General features: G+C 30.9%; 1 protein-coding gene and 1 non-coding gene across 2 annotated transcripts; one reads left to right on the forward strand and one right to left on the reverse strand.

Moving 5' to 3' along the window:
- Positions 1–1,483: 1,483 nt before the first annotated feature.
- LOC111879646 (aquaporin SIP1-1) lies at positions 1,484–12,920 on the forward strand. The gene is made up of 3 exons (XM_023876106.2): positions 1,484–1,735; positions 1,939–2,211; positions 12,762–12,920. Exons 1-3 carry the CDS (start codon positions 1,577–1,579, stop codon positions 12,918–12,920), a joined length of 591 nt encoding a protein of 196 aa, XP_023731874.1. The 5' UTR covers positions 1,484–1,576.
- TRNAL-UAA (transfer RNA leucine (anticodon UAA)) lies at positions 6,106–6,188 on the reverse strand. Its single transcript has one exon. It is a non-coding gene; the product is annotated as a tRNA-Leu (tRNA).
- Positions 12,921–17,217: the final 4,297 nt, after the last annotated feature.

Consider the following 17,217-nt stretch of genomic DNA (forward strand, 5'->3'; position numbering starts at 1 on the left):
GGGATGAGTAAAAGACCATTTTACCCCTCCATTGTCCCCATCATCCCTGTCCTGACCAACCCTAAAGTCAACATAAATCAATATTCAAGTCAATAGTCCATGTTGACCTGACTCGTCGAGTGCATGTATGTGACTCGCCAAGTCCCCATTGTTCCTCACAACATCGCGAAAACCCAACTCAACTCGTCGAGTTGTCTCATCAACTCGCCGAGTCACCCATGTCCAAACTCACCAGGGAAAACCCTATCCGACTCGTCGAGTCAGCTCTTTGACTCGCCGAGTCCTTCAAGTCATATTCTTATTCAGACGTTTTAAGGCAGATCTACCACTCCAAAATCTAGATCTATCCTCCCAAGGGTCGAATGTCACGTAAAACTTCGATGTTTACGCTCATGTATGTCATATTTGCTCCATAATGCCAATACAAGCTCTAACTAGGGTGCTTAAGCACAATAACTCTTTTATGGCTGAAGAATGTTGGGACCTTTGGACTATATGGACCTCACAAGGTCCAGATCTGATGTCTCAATGCTTGGCAAGCACAAGTCATACCAAATCTCAAGGAAAAATATGGAACCCCCCCTTCCCAAAAAAAAAGTTCCTCATTAACAAGATCTAATCAACATGATGAGCATGGTGATGACTTTTACCTTCCAACAGGAGCTCAAGTGAATGAATACTGGATCTCCCAGCCTTTCCTCGTTCTTTGCTTGAATCTCACTTGTTTCCTTCCAATGATACACCAAAACACTTAAATATTAGCTCAAACACTCTCTCTTAGCTCAATGGCCGATTAGGGTTTCACATAGGGGAGTTGGGTAGCTGGTGAGGCGAAAATGAGGACATAAGTTCCTTTAAATAGGTCTCCCGAGAATTTAGGGTTTCCTCACATAGCGTCAACTCGGCGATTCAGCTCTCTGAATCGCCGAGTCGATCGTTAACCCACGTGACCAAATCGAACTCTACTCGACGAGTTAGACTCATAACTCGTCGAGTCACTCATGAAATCCCAATAATAAATAAAAGAAATATCTGTGAGTCGGGATGTTACAATATAAACTCAAAATTGACCAAATTATAGTCTAAAATCATGTATAAACTCTAAATTACAGTCTGGAAAAAACCGTATGTCAATCCGACTTTAAACGAATGCGATATGCATGTTTTAATATTTTAAACCTGTACTGCCTTCAATATATATATATATATATATATATATATATATATATAGGTTCAGGTGTTTAAACTAAGTATTGTGTTATTGTATACATAACTGTGGGCCTATCAAAATTAAATAAATATTTAAATAATTAAATAAATAAACAAGGGTATTTTAGTAATTTGATTAATAGCTTCCACAAATAATCCTTGTAATCACCCTAGCATTCAGTTTTAACCTAATTTCTTTTCTTATATACACCTTCATCGATTACCGCCTCATTCAATTACCGGTGTTGGATGACTTCGAAGAGGCGGCGTCGACACCAGTAGTCAGCAGACGCAGCACAACACAACAGGGCGCATGCGGCAGTAAACCTTCAGTTTTCTCACTGTCTTCTCTTCTATTCTTATTTCGATGGGTGCCGGAGGGCTGGCTTCCATCATGTTTGGATTGATTGCCGATGCCTTCGGTGGCGCTAGCTTCAATGCGATCGGTATAATTGCGTTTAGTATCGCCGGTACTGGTGGCGACGATGATACACTCATGTCCACCGCCGTTTGCTTTCCTGCTCAGGTAATTTAACCAAAAATTAATTTTCATAGTCGTGATTTTTGACGAATTAAGTGTTTCCAATTCCCTAAATTGTTAGGTTATAGTTGAAATTACGAAAACAGATCGTTACATTCAACTATGAATAGTGCAAAATTGGATAAGTATTTGTTGATTATTGGTGTTAAACATGTAAAAAAAGTGTTTGGTTTCTGAATTGTTGACAGACGATTGGTGCAGCTGGTGGTGTGATGCCTCTTTTGGAGTTGATGCCATTAGAGTACAAACATCTGCTAGAAGGACCTACTCTAAAAGTAGATTTGCATGCTGGAGCCATTGGTGAAGGAGTTTTGACTTTCGTTATCACTTTTGTTGTTCTCTTGATCATCATCAAGGGTCCTAACAGCTTGTTCTTGAATAATTGGATGCTTTCCATGGCAACTATGGTGGTGATTCTTGTTGGTTCAAGCTACACAGGTCCTTCAATGAATCCTGTAAATGTAAGTATTACAAAACTCTTTCAGTTTATAGTTAACCGAGTTCCTTGATCCCCATATCTGATCTTTGGCAAGATTTATAATTCTTTTCACCACTTGTATTTTGGATTGCAACATGAAAAAAAGAAGAATTCATACATAACTATGATTTGAAGCTGCCCGCAAAATATATTTATAGGTATGTAATCCTTTGGTATGCAGTAATCAACGAGGGAATGGAATTGAGCATTACAACGGAATGGAATGTGATTCTGGACATTTTTTTTTCTTATTGTTACTTTTTGTAAATAATGTAGTGATCATCAAGCTTCGGATTAGGGGGGATGCAACAAAGTGAACAACTCTCTTCCTTCACTTTTTTTAAAAAAATTGAAAATTAATTTACATTTGTTATATTGTTTTATTAGTGTTGATTACCATTATTTTTAATGATCAAGTGTTGAATACTATTATTTTTGTAGGTACGAAACGAGAGATATCAAAGCAAAATATGGTACATATGAAGCTTACAACATTCTACTGGAATAGAATCTTGAATTCTGATTCTGCCAGAATAAAATTGTGAATATGAACATTGTATGGAATGAAGATAAACAATGACCACAAATCTTCCAAAAAGAAGGGATTATTCTACCAGAATAATATACAATATAATGAAAAAAATAAATGTAATAGTATATTCTGGAAGAATGATTTATATATTGTGTTCTTTTTGTTATTAATAAGTGTAACATTCTCATAAAATAGTATATAATTTTGATTTTTCTTTTTCTAAAAATGTAATGAATTTTTTTTTTAACTTGTATCCAAAATTTTGCTATTCTTCAAGAAGTTTATTAAATCAAAATATATATTATGTCAGAATGTGTATTCTTGTATGGTTTAATCATATTTATTATTTTTTAATATGTTGATAAAAATATTTCGTCAGAATTTTCGAATTAGGAGAATTATCATACATACAATCAGATTTAAAAATTAATAGAATCCATTTTCTTTAAAATATGCAATTTTCATTTTTTAAACTTATGTTAATTGACTAAAGTACCCTTAGAATAAAAACAGAAGGTATTTTTTAATTATATTTAATTGAATAATATGTATTATTCACTATCCAAAAATAAATAAAATGATTGGCCCACAGTTATGTATACAATAACACAATAATTAGTTTAAATAGAATAACCTAAGCATATATATATATATATATATATATATATATATATATATATATATATATATATGAGAAATTTATTTATATATTTTTATATCTTTAAATATTTTTAAAGTTCTTTGTTATTTAAATGTATTTATACGTTGTTAAGAAAAGAATTGGATGATGAAATAATATATCAGTATAACGAACATACCAAGTCATGCTTAAGTATGGTGGACTAGAAATGTATGGTTGATAGACGAACATTCTTAGCATGCCTAAGTGTAATGGAAAAACGACATAATTTTCGTATCATCTTCACATAAGCCCACATAGTTTTCGTATCATCAAAAACTTATCTTTACATGCATGTATTCATAGATTTTTCTTTTGGAATCAATATGAATACATGCATGTAAAGATAAGTTTTTGATGATATAGAGATTATGTGGGTTTGTGTGAAGATGGTGATGAAGATTGATGTGAAGACACTCCTGACCTTAAGTGTTTTGAAGATCGATCTCCGATATTCTCTTTACTAAAGAGACATACTTTTAGTTACTTTATTTGATCAAATCTTTTGTATAGATCGTGTCGGCTACGCATGTTGAGTATACTCGTCTGTCCACCATAGTTAAGCAGTCTTAGTATGGCTGTCTGTCCACCATACTTAGGCATGGTGGGTATGGTTGTCTATCTACCATACATTTCTAGTCCAACATACTTAAGCATGACCTAGTCTGTTCGTTGTGTATATATATATATATATATATATATATATATATATATATATATATATATATATATATATATATATATATACTCTATCATAATTCAGTTCTTTTCTTAATAATGCATAAATACATTTCAATGAAAAAAGAATTTTAAATACGTTTTTAAGGTATAAAAGTATATAAATACATGTTTTATATGTATATATTATACTTATACGTATTTTTTATGTATAAATACACATATATATATATATATATAATATTTATACGTATTTATTTAATAATATTAATAATAACAAATTTAAAAATAATATATTTGTTTGAGTTTTCAATAAAATAATAAAATTAATAATAAAAATAAAAATAAAGGTTTTTACAGACTAGTTTTAGTATTTTGGCTCACTTTGCTAAATAGTCCAAATATTTTGGACCGGTTTACGAAATAGTCTCAAATTAATTTGGTACCGGCTGAAACGGGAAAAAAGTGCCAGAATGCAATCTTTTACTGTTTTTAAGATTTTTTTCGTAAAACAATAATAATCTATGACTATTTCGCAAATTATGCCAAAACATTAGGATTTTTTTTGAAAACTTGTCTTTAAAAATGACTAATTTTTCGATGTTAAGTTTGTGGGGTGATGTTAAAATATCTCAAATAAAAGTGTACAACTTAACATTCTTCTTCTAATAAAGTTGTGATTATTTTTTGTAAGTGTATGGGTTGTTTTGGTAATTACTTAAGATTGTTTTTAGTAGTATTTGGTATATGGGTATGTTTTGTATATGTGCAGATAATTGTGGGCTGCTTCTCACTTTTATGAAAGTATTAAGCAGGGACACGCATATCCAATTGATCTATGGGTTACAACTTGACCCGGCTATATATCTGGGAGCTGTGTTCATTTTTGTCATTCAAGGTCATTATTCACACACACTTCTCAAGAGCTCTCATACTATCTCTCTTGTTTCAACCGTAAACTTTAGGGTTTCAGTTATAGGGTTTTGTTTCATTGCATTGTTCTTGATCGTAAATTATTTATTGAGTGTAGAATAGATTTGAGAGTAGAATAGATTATGTGTAATGAGATTTTATGTTGTAAGTAGGATGAAAACAGTCTGGTTCTTCTATTAATAAAAGAACCGACTATGTTGGGAAAATGTTGTTGAGTTTCTTTATAGAAATAGGAATAAACTTGTAATTTACTCTAATAAAAACAACAAGAACAACAATAAATAGTTTAATAGTTTTAATAATAACCTAAATAATCATTTGTTAGATGGATATTGGATAAACCAATAATTCCTATACCTCATTTGTTAAATGGATAAACTAATAATTCCTTGATTATAAGCTGATATGAAGACTAGATAATCAAGGAGAATCAACAATAAATTCTAAATATTTTAATCAAAATGGAACCTCATGCTGCCATGCATGATGAAGTCAATAATACGATAGAGTATGTTGTGTCTTCTTTTATATATTCTCTATATCAAAAGTAGCATATTATTGTACTAAAAATATGCACGTAAGTACTTGTACTATTAGTCTATTACATATTTTTCGACTTATAGAAGTTGCAATATATTTCAAAGATAGAGAGTCTATGAATTGACACTCATATGATTCGTAAAGTGACAGCATCGTCATGGTGGGAATGAATTGCTTAGACGGCCAGAGTTGACCGGATTCTAAACAAGGTCCCATACACCACTCAGTCACTCCTCGCGCTCTCTTCACATCATCGTTGAGATTTGAAAATAAAAAAATAAAAAAAAAAGATTTAAAATGGTTAAATAAAATTTGAAAACGAAACACACAAATATAAGAAATATCGTTTGCATTGAATGTGAATTTTTATTTTATTTTTAGTTTCTCGTAATATTCAATTGTATTAAGATTTTTTTTTCTGAAAGAGAATCAGGTATGCAATTAATGTTTCTAAAAAAATAAATCACGATTTTATTTATATATATTTTTTCAGAGAATAAAAATAAATATAATAATGCTGGCTATGGGGTTCGAACCCATGCGCACTTATGTGCAGAAGATCTTAAGTCTTCCCCCTTAACCTCTCGGGCAAACCAGCTCTTTTGTTTCTTTTATTAATACTTTATGTTAATATAGTTGAACTAAACATTTTTAGTTTATTCTGACTAAATAAAGATTTTGTCCGCTTTAAGTTTAAAACGACAACAAAATTGAACTGTATAAATAGAACTCACTCAAATAGTCAAATATAAGTCACAATGATTACAAAAGAAAAATCTAAATTGATTAAAAAATAGATGGCTCGTATACGAGGTCAAGCGACGATATTGAGTGATCTATTTCTCAATATAATAGGCTTTTTGCTCATGTATACATGAATGATGTAAAATTTTTTAAAAAATACTAATATTTATATCTATTCATAAGGAATATAAAATTATAAATTTTAATATAAATGGGGTTCACAAATATTAAAATAAAAACAAAAAAACCAAGTTTCACATATATACAACCCATCTAAGCTTTAAAATAAATAAATAAATAAATAAGTAGTTTCACATGATTGAGGTAGTGATTAGTGGTATGATATTCGATTCGGTATAATCGGGTTTTAGTTTATTTGTTTGGTTTAATCGGTTTTTAACATTGCTAAATTAACAGTAACCTAGTCAAATAATTCAGTTTAATCAATTTTTGGTTATTCTATTCAATTTAGCTGTTAAATCGTATAAAAATAAGAATATACTGTAAATTTAATATCTATCGTCTATGAAACCGGTAGATAAAGTTTAAAAAGTTTCTAAATTTGAGATTTTTGTTGATGGTTATGTTGGGGGAGAGAGAGAAAAAAAAAGACTATTGAAAAGTGGAATGTGGTGGGATGGGTTTGAAAAAAAAAATGTTAAAAGGATATCGAATGTATAACTGTTATTTCATATTTGACAAAGATCAAATCTAAGAAAAAAAAATATGATTATGGACTAACGATGTAGATGAAAACTTTTTGAATCTTATATTTTCAGCAAATCACATGGATCAAAGCTAATTTTAGTCCATTTGACCATATTATATAAAATAATTTGATTATTTTTTATTTTGCTCTTCGTATTAATGGTGATAATCAAAATAGTTTAATTTTGAGATTTGGATTTTCCTAAACGATTTAAAGCTTTTAAGTAATTTTTCTTTATAGCAATGTCTTCTTATTGTTATTAATCGCATGTGTAAATTAATAATAAAATAATTAAACTTGTTCTCATAAAATGATATTTTTTACATGTATTATTCTTGCAAAATTTTACTCGTTTTGGTTGTTGAAATTGCTATGGATATTTTTTGGTTGAATATATGTATTTTGGTTGGCCTTTTTGGCGTCTATGCTGTAATAGACATGTTTAACTAACTTATTTTTTTTGTAACGTTATTTTTATTGTAATTGTAAAACTATTGAAATGACAAAAACGGAAAAGACAGATCCCCTAGAAACACTGGCGGATCTATGCCCGGTGTTGCACCGGCAATACCTATTTTTTCTCTACGCATTGAAATTTTTTTTTATTTTTCGATTTTTTTATCTATTTTTTATGCACCGACAACGTCTACTTCAACTCGACAACACCTAGTATGAATTTCTACGTCCGTCCATGCCTAGAAGACATTGGACCAAATGGCATGCCTTTACTACCTCGACCAAATAACATTGATAGCTTCAAAAACCTATTCATCGGCCCAAAGAAGCAACCAAGTCGGGGCAACATGACATACGAGTCCCACCAAGCATCAACCCAACCAGATTAAGCCCATGTGGCACCCTTCCTAGCCCATTCGGTCTAGTAACAACACCCCATCCCTTGTTTTTGGGCATTAGTGTTATGGAGTGGTTGACAGTGATGCCCCGATGACAATGACAACACACAACGGTAGACGACGACAATATAACTATAGATGTCGCGCTTCCACGTGTGTTGTGACAATTATTTTTATTCAATTCTTTTATGGAAAAGTCTATTTTTTTGAAATTTTAATTTTGTCTTAGGTTTGATTAAATTTATTAATCATGGCTTATGGATTCATTTTAGGATTGGGCTCGACATTGTCTTATTTATTCATTATTATAACTATACATTGTTTTAATGTATCTTTTTTATGTGATTGTTTGCAAAATTAGTTAAAGCATCAAGATCGAGTTTTTAACTAAAACACTTTATTTGTTAAAATTTTGCTAAAGTATAAAATTAGTTTTAGATCTTATTCATTTTAAAATTGTTTTCAACGAATTTATATGTTAGATTTTAGGGTCTTAGAATATCAATTAACTTAGATCATTTTTAGGACCGTGATTGCAATCACTATCTAAAATCTATGGTTTCGACTCTTATGTTTGAGGTATCACGAAATCTGGTTTGGGATAATCCAAGAGATGCAATTTAGAAATCAGACTACTTTCAAATTCGAAACAAGGAAAATATATACCTTGTTCTTTTGTTTTCTTTAAAGATAGAGAAATTATAATGTAATTTTGAGTGTATGAATGTTCCAACCCTTTTCTAAAACCAAATAAAAGTTCTTATACCAGAGAGAAAAGTAGTTGGTGGTAGTTACATGTAAATTTGGCACCAAAACAAGTGATTGGATATATGGTTATAAGACATAATCGATTCTGACATCATAGTGATGTCATCACTTTATAATTGGCGGGAAATGCGTGGTTGAAGCTTAACTTGTTATAGAAATCCATTTAGGTTTTGGGGTGTTGTCCCTGGACACCGCCAAGGGGCTGCAGCCCCTTGAAACCCTACACCTAGGGGCACTGCCCCCGGACCCCCGTATTCTCGAGTTCACATTTATCATACCGAGTGTGCACCCCCGCACCTCCAAGTTCGGTTAGTAAATGAAGCTCGACTAATCTCATTATTAATAATAATTACATTAAAATATGTAATAACACTAATATCGCCAACATTATATTTATTTTAAAGTTGATTTTATAAAATTAAAAAAAAACATGGCAACATATATTTTATATGCATGCAATATATTTGTAACACAAATAATATGTAAAATCAGAATAATACAAGTATTATCAACACCTTAAATTTTAATATTATTATCTTGGAATAACCTATGTATAATTTAGATGATGGGAAACCTAACCATATTGTAATTCTAAGGTGAACTTCTCGTCATGGTCAAACTTAAGCAAAAGTTCACACATACGAAATTGTACGATTTAATGGCGGTTCGGATAAGACCTAAGCATGACATAATAATACGACTAAATATGATGTTTTTGACCATAGCTTTGTCCAAAAGTCCCATAAAGATCTAAGGGGATGTTTTCGTAACATTTGAATGGAACCATTCATAAATCACCTAGGAACCAGTCAACATCGAGGGCTTTTGGTACAACCTCTAAACAACATCTGGACGAATTAAAAGCCTTGAAACTGCATATGAACGACTAATCAGCATTACATTCTCTTAACCATTAAGAGGTTGTATCCATTTATCACGATTTACCAAACAACCACTAAGATTTGTATATAGATACCGATAGTACCCACCACCTACTAGTTAAACTTATTAATGTGTATATGATCAATGGAGGGTGAAAATAATCATTGAACGCGAATCTTAGCTTGTCTAATCATGTGGGGTCGATTGACCGTATATTCATTTTTTGCTCTGTGGCCTATGTCATTTTGAGGAAGATTGATGGGTAGTTGGATATTGATATCCCTTAAGCTCTTTCGATTAGAGAATGGCTTCACTTGATGTATTGTTTGGGCCTTGAAGTTGTTCAACATCAATGTTACGATGCATTTGTTCTTACAACTATAAATACTATTTGGACTTTTCACAACCTTGTGTTTTTGGATCTAAAAATCTTCGCATGGGTACAATTTTTGATAGAGTTGTTGCTCAGTCGTATTAGTTATATACTTGTGTCAGAGGAAGTGTAAGCTTAAAACAAATTCAGTTTGTTGGTTACGAAACCCAAATACGACTATTTCCTTGTATAGTTTTTCTTCTAGCCTCTTGCTTATTTAATATAATTATGTTGTTAAAAAATTTATACTTCTTACACAAACTAGATAAACATATATGGTTATGTCCATTAATAGCAAGTCTATGTTAGCATCGGTGTAACGGTTACAACATGGAGTACTGAAACATATCCGCATACAAATCACTTAAAAACAGTAATCGATACTGATCGTTTGGTTTATTATCATGTAAAATTATATGAAACTTTTAACTTTTTAATCTAAAGTTGAAGGATGTGGAATTTTCGTTACCACGCCCTTGCATAAAGTGGTGTCGTCTGTCAAATAGATCTGGAAGTTTCATTTTTGTTCTTATCAGAGAGCTAGTATTGAACTGACCTGCATCAAGATCATCTAATGGATTGCTATCATGAATGATACTTGATTAAAAGGTACTATCTTTGAATCCTAAACATCTGAGATACATAGTGAGACTTAAGTGTAGGGAGTACTATGTTTTGATATGGTCAAATGTTGTTCCTTAATCGAACATTTATAAAAGCCATTTTAAAGTATGATGTGAACTACGCAAGAGGGTTATGTAGTCAAGATGGGATTTGTTCCTCTTATGTGTTGAGAGTTAGACATCTAAGGCGCCTCACCAAAAGTTGAACAACTAATGAGATTGATTGTGATCCGTATCTCATGTTCAACATGATGTCTATAGCAAAGGGATAACTGATAAACTTACCTTATACACCAATTGTAGCCTTGGGCTTCTAGGAATTGGGCATTGATAGAATGGCACTAAGTCGTATGTTTATGGGGGCAGTGAAATGTTGCTAGACATTCACCACCGTTTATATCAGTCTAATATGAATTATGCGCAAGTAGGATATTGAAAGATCTAGTATGATCAAAAATCATATTAACGTGATATTGTTAATTAACATATGATACTAATGAGCCACACTAACAACAATTTGATATAATTGATTATTTATTAGAAATTGATTTTAATAAATATTCCATAAACTCCTATAATTAAATTAGAAATTATTTATTTTTAGGAAATAATAATTTTCATTAGCAAGTAACATTATATATAATTCATATGGTATGAATTAATAAGTTATGCACAACATTTTGGACCAGATAAATTTTTTTTTTACCAAAAAAGTTAAAGTTTATATTTTATAAACTTGGTTAATAAAATATAAAGCTTTTGTCTTCTTCCTTTTGTTATTTTTATAAAAGAAGAGTCAAAAGACAAGAGTATGGCTTTCATGTTAATTTATTCAAAAGTAATAGGTATGGGAGAAAGCATGGGTGGACAAGCTTGTCTAAAGGGATTAATGGTTAAGGACCTTTAGATTAAGTCTTCACTTTAACTAGCTTAGATGCTTTCATGTTGTGTGTCCATTTTTACATGCAAATTTCGAAATTCCTAAGTTCTCCCTCATTCTCTCTTGTTTTGTTAAGAACACTTGAAGATCAGTTGCATTTATACTCTATTGAAGTTCATACTTTGGTTATAAACTTCAATCTTAAGAGTGCAAGAGTTTATGGACTAGCATCTACATCAACTTGGCTTCATGTTGGTGTCTCAAAGGTTCCACATTTTTCATCAACTTCCAAGCCTCCCAAGAGGACCCAAAGAACAAGAAAGGTTGTTATTTCTTCATCCTTTCTTTGGTTGGTGTTTAAATCTTTCTTTAACTTGCAAGAAGATTCATGGTGGGTATAAAATGTTTATGTTATTTCGAAAATCATAAGTCTTCCATTTGCCATATTTTTATTGTTTATGAAAATATTTTTGAACTAAAACCCAACAATGGTTACACGAGGATAGCCATGACCAATCAGGTCGCTGTTAACTCACAAACATTGATCATGCCAGTTCTTTCGAGGATCCCTCTGGTTAACAATAAATGCATGAGTATTCCGCCGCTGAGAGAAAGTATGTATACCAGACTGGGTGGATGAGTTATAGAAAAACCGGAAGGTCGGAGTTGAGGAAGTACACCCAAGGCTCGACAAGACAACTCGAACCCAACAATCTTATTAACAGTATTAGGAGTAAGGTCATCCATAGAGAAGCCATACTCGTGCATAAACTCATCAAAGAAATCCGATATTGGAAGTCGAAGTCCCGCTTCGAAAATCGACACATGGACTCCAACCTTCCCCATCGACGGTTGATAGAAGATATCCCTTTTCTTCAGAAATTACACTCCGTGCTTAGGCATAAACACAAACCATAACTGAAGAGACTCAAACTCTACCGGTGTCCAGCCGCTACCTGATCGCATATATGTCATTATAGATCTTGTATTGAAAATGGTAGGAGAAGAGTAAACACATATTGTTGTCTGGACGGTTGAAACGTAGGAGATATGAGGAACAAAACCGCCCCTAATAAAAGGGAATTTTAAATATAAAGCGGGAGAGTCGAATGGTTACCGTAGTAAAATCTGTCTGTGTAGAACGACTCTATCGCACCAACGGATATCGAAGCCATCTCGACCAAATGTGTGTCTAGATCTAAGCTAAAACAACCCAGCTACCCTAAGCTAACGTTGGTATTTACTAGCCTAAGGGACTTGTTAACATACTCTCTAGGAATACGTCTATAACGTCTGGTTCCTGATACACATTTAATTATAATTTATTCATTTTTATAGAGCAACTCGACGAGTTGGAAGAAGCTAAAGAAGGCAGAGGAAGAAGCGTTGGAGATCGCGAAGGAAGGAATTGAGTCAGCTGAGAAAGGAGTCGAAGCGGAAGAGAGACAGATCGAGGCTACGTCGATGGTTAATGGAATATTAGGGCCTGAAAGATAATTTTGAAATTCTGATCGATTACTATCACAAATTCACAGGTAATCATTAATCAAACTTTGATTTCTGATTGTTGTTTGTTAATCACTTGCTTGAATTGAATTGTATATCTGTTGATTGTGTTTGTTTCTTAAGGTAGTTTGGTGATGAATAGATGATCACATCATCAACAACGTTTGTTTTCATTTTACTATTAAAGAATTTACGATTATGTAGTGAAAGGGTTTGTAAAAATCTTAAAGAACACAAAAATAATTCTATGACAATATTGCACACTAGGTGTTTGTAGAAATGTTTGAAAGAGAACTTGATGTTCAAATTCTTGAAGAACACAAAAATAATTTATAAGTTCGTTATTTGTGTTACTTGATTTTATCATGTTGTATGAGTTCTTCTAGAATTACTAAAATTTGTTTTTATTTTTATCGTATAAAAGCATTCTCACATAGTTTTATTCTTACATAATTCATTTTCATGACAGTTATTCTCATAGAATGAATGAAGTACATGATGATCAATGACCGGAAGGTTGTTTGAATGTGTGTGGGATAGACATGAACAATCCTCAATGGTCACCGATCTTCCAGAAAAATGCACTACTCATTGTCATATTCTGTTATATTAATCTATAATAGAATGATAAGAGTATATGTAATAGTATATTCCAATAGAATAATCTACATATTATATTTGTTTGTTATTAGGGAGTGTTTCATTATTATAGAATAAAATATAAAGTTTTTTTTTTATTTTTTCAAGGATGTGATAGAAAAAATTTAACTTGTATCTAAAAATTTGTTTACTCTGCGAGAAGTAAGTCTCTTTATTAGTTTATGGTTTGCATTTTCATAGAATATCATTATAAAAAGAATGTCATTCTGACAGAATAAAATCGAGTTTAATTATAAAAATTATGATATAATTAAAATTAAAGTAATTAAAAAATTAGAATTTTAAAATCAAGAGAGTTTATTATCCCAAAAAATATGGAATTTTCCTTTTTTAAATTTATCTCAATTATCTAAAATACCCTTATAATGAAATTAGATGATATTTTCCATTTATCTTTAATTTAATAATTATTTTAAAATAAGTAAAATGATTGGCCTACATTTATGCATATAATAACACAATAATGACTTTGAATCGAATAACTTATATATATATATATATATATATATATATATATATATATATATATATATATATAATAAGTAAAATGATTGGCCTACATTTATGCATATAATAACACAATAATGACTTTGAATCGAATAACTTTTATATATATATATATATATATATATATATATATATATATATATATATATATATATATATATATATATAAAACCTAATTAAAAAACTAATATCATGTAGGGTTTTGGGGATGATCTAACAAATGAAATCACTTGTCAAATATGTCAGCTGTGCCAGAAAAATATCTTGATGACCCATATGGAGATTGGCTTTGTGTGATTTATTACGAGATATACCAAAAAAACTTTTTAACAAGAAAATTGTTATTCTGTCAAATGGAGATTGGGCATATCTTCATAGTTCAAACTCTCCCCTACCTCCATTGTCTTACCACTTTTTAGTGCCTTTCCTTTTTTATCATATACATGCACGTTGCTATCCATATCTTCGAACCAAGAAACTAAGAATATATGTGTTTAATAATGACATAGTTGTATGACAACCTTTTTGCCTTTTTTCTTTATTAAAACAGGTAATGTTTTTCATCTTAGTTCATAAAAACGAAACCTTATATTTTCTTAATGAAATAATGTAAACATGTTGGTCTGGTTATCGTTAGTTTTTTGTTGACTTATCAGATATTAAACATAGAAAAAATAAATTATGTCATTAGTTATATATACGTATCATATATTCATATTACGTGATAGGTAACATGATAGATAGATCATAAAGTAATCAAAACTAACATAAATTGATATTATCATGTATTCATGTTTCTAGTTTTAAAGTGATATTGATTTGGTGCTCATATATATATATATATATATATATATATATATATATATATATATATATATATATATATATATATATATATATATATATATATATATATATATATATATATATATATATATATATATATATATATATATATATATGATGACCTAATTCCTGAAGATGGTCTCTTGTTTAGTGACCATGCGATCATTATACAAAACCGGTCCAATAAATATCATTAAGAAATTGAAAGTTAAGCAGATAAAGAACAAGAAAGGGAACAAGATATGCTCAAAACCTACATCGTGAAAGTCACTTTTGGCTTGACCATCACTATCAAATTAATTGAAAAACTAGGTCGAATTCAGAATGCAAAATTTTATTTTTATATTAGTTTTTCAGTTACATAACATAAATGTAATAAGAGTGACACGTTATAGTAGTTTTCTTATATGAAACATAATAAATAATATGATTTTATCAAATTGACTATTATAAACTTAATATCATATTAATTAGAGTTGATTATATAAATGGTCTACGTGGCTTACATAAACAGGTCGGTTACAATACAAAATATTTTTTAAATGATTTCATCCTTAAATATGACAATCGTTATAGTTTTGCTGACCCTTGTGATACAACTAAAATAAACTTTGTTTGAATTTTTATTAGTTTAAATTAACTCTAAGAAAATTATATGCACTGAAACAATACCTCTTTCATTTTCTTCTTACTTACAAACAATTTGACATCTCTCTCTCTCTCTCTCTCTCTCTCTCTCTCTCTCTCATACAGCTCACTAGTATAGTTTTAAAGTTGATTATAAAATATAAAATCATTGATTCTATATAACATTTTTTTTTTTTATTATTATTATCTCAGTTTATGTGGAAAATGTGATCCTGATACGTTTAAAATACTTCAAAGCATTTTTGTACGGAACTATGTCCCAAAATACCAAAGATAATAAGTGTCGAATAAAACGTGATATGATAATCAATTTAATAATTATCACATATTCAAATACAATTATCACATATTCAAATACAATATCACAAGCCCAAACCTTCAAATTATCTTCGGTATCTTCTAAACAACTCACAAGTCTTCAATTTGAACACAATTCATAATAAGTTAGCAATAAAATACTTAGTGAATATTTGATGTTGTATTTTGAGTAAGAGATAACAATTTATTTACTCGAATCAAAACTCTAAAATTAAGAATACATCATAAGTAAACATAAAGTTCAAATGACCCAAAACAACCAAAGGAGTATATACTACTTAGTCTGAAATGGCTGAGCGCAAAGGCTATATATGTATCAGTATTCAATTTTGATGATGTAATATCCATAAACCAAATTCAAGAGTTCAATAATTTAGATGATATTATTTTTATTCAGATTTGAATGTTGGATTATGATTATATGAAGAATGAGTTTTTTTATTTAAAAAAGAAAATTTTATTGTGAAAATTTAGGATGTTACATATCTTGGAAATATTTTGGTTATTGTTTTGCTTACATTTGGTATTCTTAAACTTCAACTGTTTTTGTAACACTTATTCCAGGTAAATAATTCAATTATATTTTTAATGATTAAAAATTTTAAAATGGGGATTTTGTGATGGCCACGTCGTGGTGAAGGATACACTACGACGTGGTCATGACCAACGGGAATGCACATCATATGTGTGCACCACGACGTGACAAGAGTTTGGCCACAACACGGTGGCCACAGTGTGTAAAAACATAATTTTATGGGTTTTGTGCCTTATTTAAGGAATATGATGGCTAGGGTTTCCATAGCCTCAGCCTCCATCACCTCCCTTTCAACTTAGATAAAACCCTACCCTCCATTGTTGACTTATGAGTTTTTTTATGGTGGTTTTAGTCCTTTAAAGAAGAAGAAGGTGTTTTGGTGCATTGTTCCAGCAAGAAAATCTCTTCCTCATCATCTTGTGTAGCTTCTAGACCCTTGTAAATCCTCAAGCTTCTACATTTTGTGTTCAAGCATGCTAGATCCTAGGTTTTGTCCATTTCCTCCATGTTTGAGGTGGTTTGAGTGTTGGGATTCCTTAAAGTTGGCAACTTTATGGGTCCTTGAGGTTCCTTTGTGGCCCATTGTCCCAAATCTAGAGAGTTATTGAGTTATGAGTTCCATACATGAGAGCTAGGGGTGTAAATGAGATGAGACAGCTCACGAGAAACTCGAGCCCGACTCGGAAAATACTCGAAACCGACTCGACTTTAATCGAGTCGAGCTCGAGCTCGAGCTACTCGAGTACCTTATCGAGCCGAGCTCGAGTAGTAAAA

Source organism: Lactuca sativa, chromosome 6 (genome assembly GCF_002870075.4).
Source record: "Lactuca sativa cultivar Salinas chromosome 6, Lsat_Salinas_v11, whole genome shotgun sequence".
In the NCBI taxonomy this organism is placed as follows: domain Eukaryota; kingdom Viridiplantae; phylum Streptophyta; class Magnoliopsida; order Asterales; family Asteraceae; genus Lactuca; species Lactuca sativa.

What these genes read in the sequence shown, in the direction of transcription:
- LOC111879646 (XM_023876106.2), top strand. Translation starts at nt 1,577, where the DNA reads ATGGGTGCCGGAGGGCTGGCTTCCATCATGTTTGGATTGATTGCCGAT. An exon ending in CCGTTTGCTTTCCTGCTCAG is followed by an intron (nt 1,736 to 1,938) that starts GTAATTTAACCA and finishes AATTGTTGACAG; the next exon opens with ACGATTGGTGCAGCTGGTGG. An exon ending in CTTCAATGAATCCTGTAAAT is followed by an intron (nt 2,212 to 12,761) that starts GTAAGTATTACA and finishes TCATTTTTATAG; the next exon opens with AGCAACTCGACGAGTTGGAA.